This window comes from Grammomys surdaster, unplaced genomic scaffold (genome assembly GCF_004785775.1).
Source record: "Grammomys surdaster isolate TR1022 unplaced genomic scaffold, NIH_TR_1.0 125940, whole genome shotgun sequence".
Classification (NCBI taxonomy): domain Eukaryota; kingdom Metazoa; phylum Chordata; class Mammalia; order Rodentia; family Muridae; genus Grammomys; species Grammomys surdaster.
The window spans coordinates 843,806-848,670 of NW_021620762.1; the positions used below are offsets into that span (position 1 = coordinate 843,806).

Below are 4,865 nucleotides of genomic sequence, written 5' to 3' on the forward strand. Positions count from 1 at the left end.
CAGGCGGGACTCAGGCTCGTGGGCCTCCCTGAGGGTCAGGTGCCACCTGCAGGTGGACTCAGGCTGAGACATCCATACAAGGACGAACTGCCCAAGCCAGGGAACCCCAGGAGAGAAGGTCCTTCCATACCTCAGGCTGGATTCTAAAAGGATTCTTAGAGAATGCCGACAGCCAGCCAAGATCCTCACGGAGAGCCCCTCCATTGCAGTTCTACATTGCAGCTCAGCCTGGCCCCAACACCTCATCCGATTCGTCGTCATCTTTGCTGAGTTGTTGCTCTGTGTGTTGTTCTGGTTTTGGGGAGCTGGAGATTGAGCCTAGGACTTCACACATGCTAACTGAGAAGTGCTGAACCATGGAATCACACCCTCAACCCTCTTCTGACTTAGTGTTCTGACATAGAATCTCACCAAGTTGCCCATGCTGGCCTCGAACTTGTAACCCTCAGACCTGTGTCACCAGGCCTGGCTTCCCTTTGCATCTGAATGGGATGCTTGGTTCTGTGAGTATGTGAGGGGCGAGGGGACACCACCTAGTCACCAGTCCTTGCGCTGTGACTTCTGCTCCTGCCTCCACCATGAGGGCAAATCGCCACGTAGGGACAATGGGCTCGGAACATCCTCAGGTAGGGCCTGAGTGGTTCCCGCCTAGAGCTGAGCAGGGAAGAGATCCAGGCTTAGATGGCCAGGAGCTGGACCCCTATCCCCCTATTAACCTGCAGGACCAAAAGCCCATGCAGCAGATAGAGAAACTGAGGTCCAGAGTGGGCCATAAAGTTTCCAGGGCCTTAAGCTAGCAGGTGACATTGGATCCAATGTTTAGACACAGGGTCAAAGGCCAAACAAAGACCTTGTGACCATTTCCAGATGACAGCAATGGAACTGTTAACATCCTGGTACTTTTCCCTCCCTAGCCCTCCATCTGTGTAGGGTGCTTCTGGAAGAAGCTAGGGCTTACCCCACCACCTCTGCTGATCTTTGCTCTCTACGTCCTCTCCCCTTAGCTATGCCCCATGGATGTCCCTCAAGGATCCTCAGGGAGAAAAGACCGTCCTCTGTCCTCCCCCAGAGCCCAACAACACACTTGGGGCCTGTCCCCCACTCTCCTGTCACCCAGATGCTACTCCTGTCCAAAGTTCTGACCTCTGAACTTTGCAAGAAGGCTAAGGGTCCTTTCCAACCAAGCAAAGGAATGCCCCCGTGAGTGAGTGAGTGAGTGAGTGAGTGAGTGAGTGTGTGAGTGAGTGAGTGAGCAAATGCTCGTGTTCATGAATGAATTAGCCCAGACATGCCCTCTCGAGAGAATGAACACTGGTGTGCCCCCTAGGGAATGAATACTCACTCGTGTGAATGTCAGGGACAGGTGACATGTTCTGAAATGCTCTAGTTTAGAAAGGATCTCAATGTGATCCCAAAGAGGGGGAGAGAAGGGCTGTAGTTTTCCCTTCAGTCCCGGGAGCTGGAGCTGATAAAGGGATCCAATCCCAGTTGAGCACCCCAAGTCCCTTAGCACATGGTTGGTCTCGTCTGAGAGCAAGAGGCAGGGGCCAAGCAGACGAGGCAAAGGAGGCTGGTCTCATGAGTGAGCACACCACAGACACGAGTGATTGGGCTATCCAAAAAAGACAACATGTGGGTCAAAACTCGCGTGCGGGTCGCGGGCAGGGGTGTGGGGCGCGGGGTGCGGCCACGAGCCAGGGCGCAGAGGCCGTCCTGGGAACTGCTCAGCTGGCAAGAGTCCAGACTCTCAGCACTCCCTGTTGATGGTTCGGTCTTGCCGGCGCGGTGGGGCTTGAACAGCCCACACGCTGCTAGTGACCGCAGGGTCCCGAGAGCAGGGACCCGGCGGGACACGGGACTGGTACCGCGGTCGCAGCTGAGTCTTCCAGGGGCCCCTCGAAGGCGGTACACGGACTGCTGCTGTAGAGGACCTTTTCTCCCACCCCCACGCGAGTTTTCCACTTGCACAATGAGTCCAGAGTTCAAAGAGACACGTGGAGTTAAAGGCGTCCAGATTTATTGACATGGTGATAGGTTTGAATGGTGGCGTGCTCTCCCACAAAATACCTGAAAGGGCTTGTTTATACTGGAAGCAGGAGAGGGGCGGGGCCAGGGCCTTTAGGTAAATCTTGAGGCAGAGAACTGTTTCCCCCGCCCTCTACCTGGGCCTTACGTTACATGGAGACCTCGTGTCAGGTCTTTGGGCTCTGGGGGCGTGGCCGAACACCCCAGGATTTCCACATTCCCACAAACATGGTCTCCGGTGGGAGGAACTCAGAAGCACTGTGGCTTGTGTAGCTAGGAGGAGAGTTCACCTCATTCACCTCATCCTCCTGCCTGCCCTTCTCGGATGGGTGGACGGGTAGATCAATGGATAGGTGGGTGGGTGGATGAATGAGTGGATGGGTGGATGGGTGGATGGGTGGGTGGATGAATGGATGGATGAGTAGTTAGGCAGATGGATGGATGGGTGGGCAGGTAGATAGATGAATGGATAGGAGGGTGGGTGGATGGATGGATGGATGGATGGATGGATGGATGGATGGATGTGTAGGTAGATGGATGGATGGATGGTTGGGTGGATGGTTGGGTCGATAGGTGGATAAATGAATGGGTGGGTGGATGGATGGATGGATGGATGAGTGGATAGGTGGGTAGATGAATGGGTGGATGGGTGGGTGGATGCACAGATGGATGGACAGGTGGATATGTGCATGGATGTTTGGACAGGCCTACACTGAGCTTTCCTGTTTGTCTCCCTTCTAGAACGTTACTGAGAAACAGAAAGCTTGTGAAACAGACCTGGCCAAGGCCGAGCCAGCCCTCTTGGCCGCACAAGAGGCCCTGGATACCCTGAACAAGGTGACACAGGAAGTGGAAAGAAAGGGGGCTGGCTGGAGTGGTCACATGATGTTCAGGGGTGACGGGCATACGCTTGTCCCTGTAGAACAACCTGACTGAGCTGAAGTCCTTCGGATCCCCGCCAGACGCTGTGGTCAATGTCACAGCCGCTGTCATGATCCTGACGGCCCCCGGGGGCAAGATCCCCAAGGACAAGAGCTGGAAGGCCGCGAAGATCATGATGGGAAAGGTGGACACATTCCTGGACTCACTGAAGAAATTTGACAAGGAGCACATCCCTGAGGCCTGCCTAAAGGCCTTCAAGTAAGCAGCAGGGCGGGGCTCACCCGCATCTTCACCCTGGAGCTGGTCAAGGCAAAGGATGACCTCATTACGGAGAGCACTGCCACCTCTTGTCTTCCCCACTGGAAGGGAGCTGGGACAGACAGACCTACAACTGCACATTTAAACCACAGCTTCTCCCATATACAGCTGACAGCCTGAACAGGGGACAACGTAGGGCCACAGAACCAGGGTGAGGTCAGTCTTGCCCAAAGAGCCGCTGGCCACACACACCCCACACACGTGAACACAACCGCAGGGTGGACAGGCGCATGTTGCTGTCATGCACACAGGCATGGGCTCACTACACCTTGAGTGTGTGATCTCACTGTGAGGGCCTCTCTGGGGTGTGGGGGGCAGCACTGGAACTTAAGAAAGGTATCTTGGGGACCCCACTGACTTTTGCAAGGCACTCCCATTTTAATGAACACTCCAGGATTTGTGTCCTTGTGTCATGCCCTCTGTTGACCCTTCTTAAGGTGCCACTTGTCCCAAGCCACCCTGTGACTTCAGTATCCCCAACCCCTGTTTGTGAAGGAGACAGTCCAAATACAAAAACTATTTGGCCACTGTGGAACAATTTAAGGCACAGGAAAAGTGTGCTGTAGGGCTGATGACATGGCTCAGTAGGTAAGGTGCTTACCACAATGCCTGACCGCCTGAGTTCTGTCTCTAGGACTCATGTGCTATGGTAGAAGGAGAGAAATGACTGCCACAGTCCTCCGTGGACACCACGGGAACACACACAAAGAGCATGTGTGTGTGCACAAATAAATGTAATAACGTTTTAAAGCTGGGCATGGTGGTGCACACCTTTAATTCCAGAGGCAGAGGCAGATCTGAGTCTGAGGCCAGCCTGGTCTACAAGGAGGGTTCCGTAACGGCAAGGGCTACCCTGTCTCAACACACACACATACACACACACACGCTCAAGAATACATACACACACACTCACTCACCACAAATATTAAAAAGAAAGAAGAGGGCTGGAGAGATGGCTCAGCGGTTAAGAGCACTGACTACTCTTCCAGAGGTCCTGAGTTCAATTCCCAGAAACCACATGGTGGCTCACGACCATCTGTAATGGGATCCGATGCCCTCTTCTGGTGTGTGTGAAGACAGTGACAGTGTACTCATATACATTAAAATAAATATAAATAAAAAGAAATAGTATCTCCCAGTGCTGCCACCATTACCACGACTAGGATAGCCTAAGATGCAGAGCCAGCTGAGAGGCGCGGGGACCAGGGCGTGTGTCCTGTCATAGCTCTGCTCAGCGCCCATGCTTTCTTTCTCCCAGGCCTTACCAAGGCAACCCCACCTTTGACCCCGAGTTCATTCGCTCCAAGTCCACAGCGGCCGCGGGCCTGTGCTCCTGGTGCATCAACATCGTGCGCTTCTATGAGGTCTACTGCGACGTGGCGCCCAAGAGGCAGGCCCTGGAGGAGGCCAACGCCGAGCTGGCGGAGGCGCAGGAGAAACTGTCCCGGATCAAAAACAAGATTGCAGTAAGTGCTCGCCAACTGGGAGGCCCTGTGAAACGCCACTCCCTGCCAGTCAATGCTTCTGCTTAAAACACGTTGGCACATCCTGCAGTCATGGATTATTAAATGACATGAACAGAAAGGCACCACAGAGCAAGACGGGGGGGGGGGGGGGGGGGGGGGGGGGGGGTGGGGGGG

General features: G+C 54.4%; 1 protein-coding gene across 2 annotated transcripts in view; it reads left to right on the forward strand.

Moving 5' to 3' along the window:
- The window catches only part of Dnah17 (dynein axonemal heavy chain 17), a 111,243-nt gene that overhangs the window by 76,629 nt on the left and 29,749 nt on the right, over positions 1–4,865 (forward strand). For both annotated transcript variants that reach the window (XM_028752763.1, XM_028752762.1), the window contains exons 58-60: positions 2,767–2,862; positions 2,948–3,165; positions 4,484–4,691. In XM_028752763.1, the coding sequence (XP_028608596.1) occupies positions 2,767–2,862; positions 2,948–3,165; positions 4,484–4,691 (522 nt within the window). The remainder of the gene's footprint in view (positions 1–2,766; positions 2,863–2,947; positions 3,166–4,483; positions 4,692–4,865) is intronic.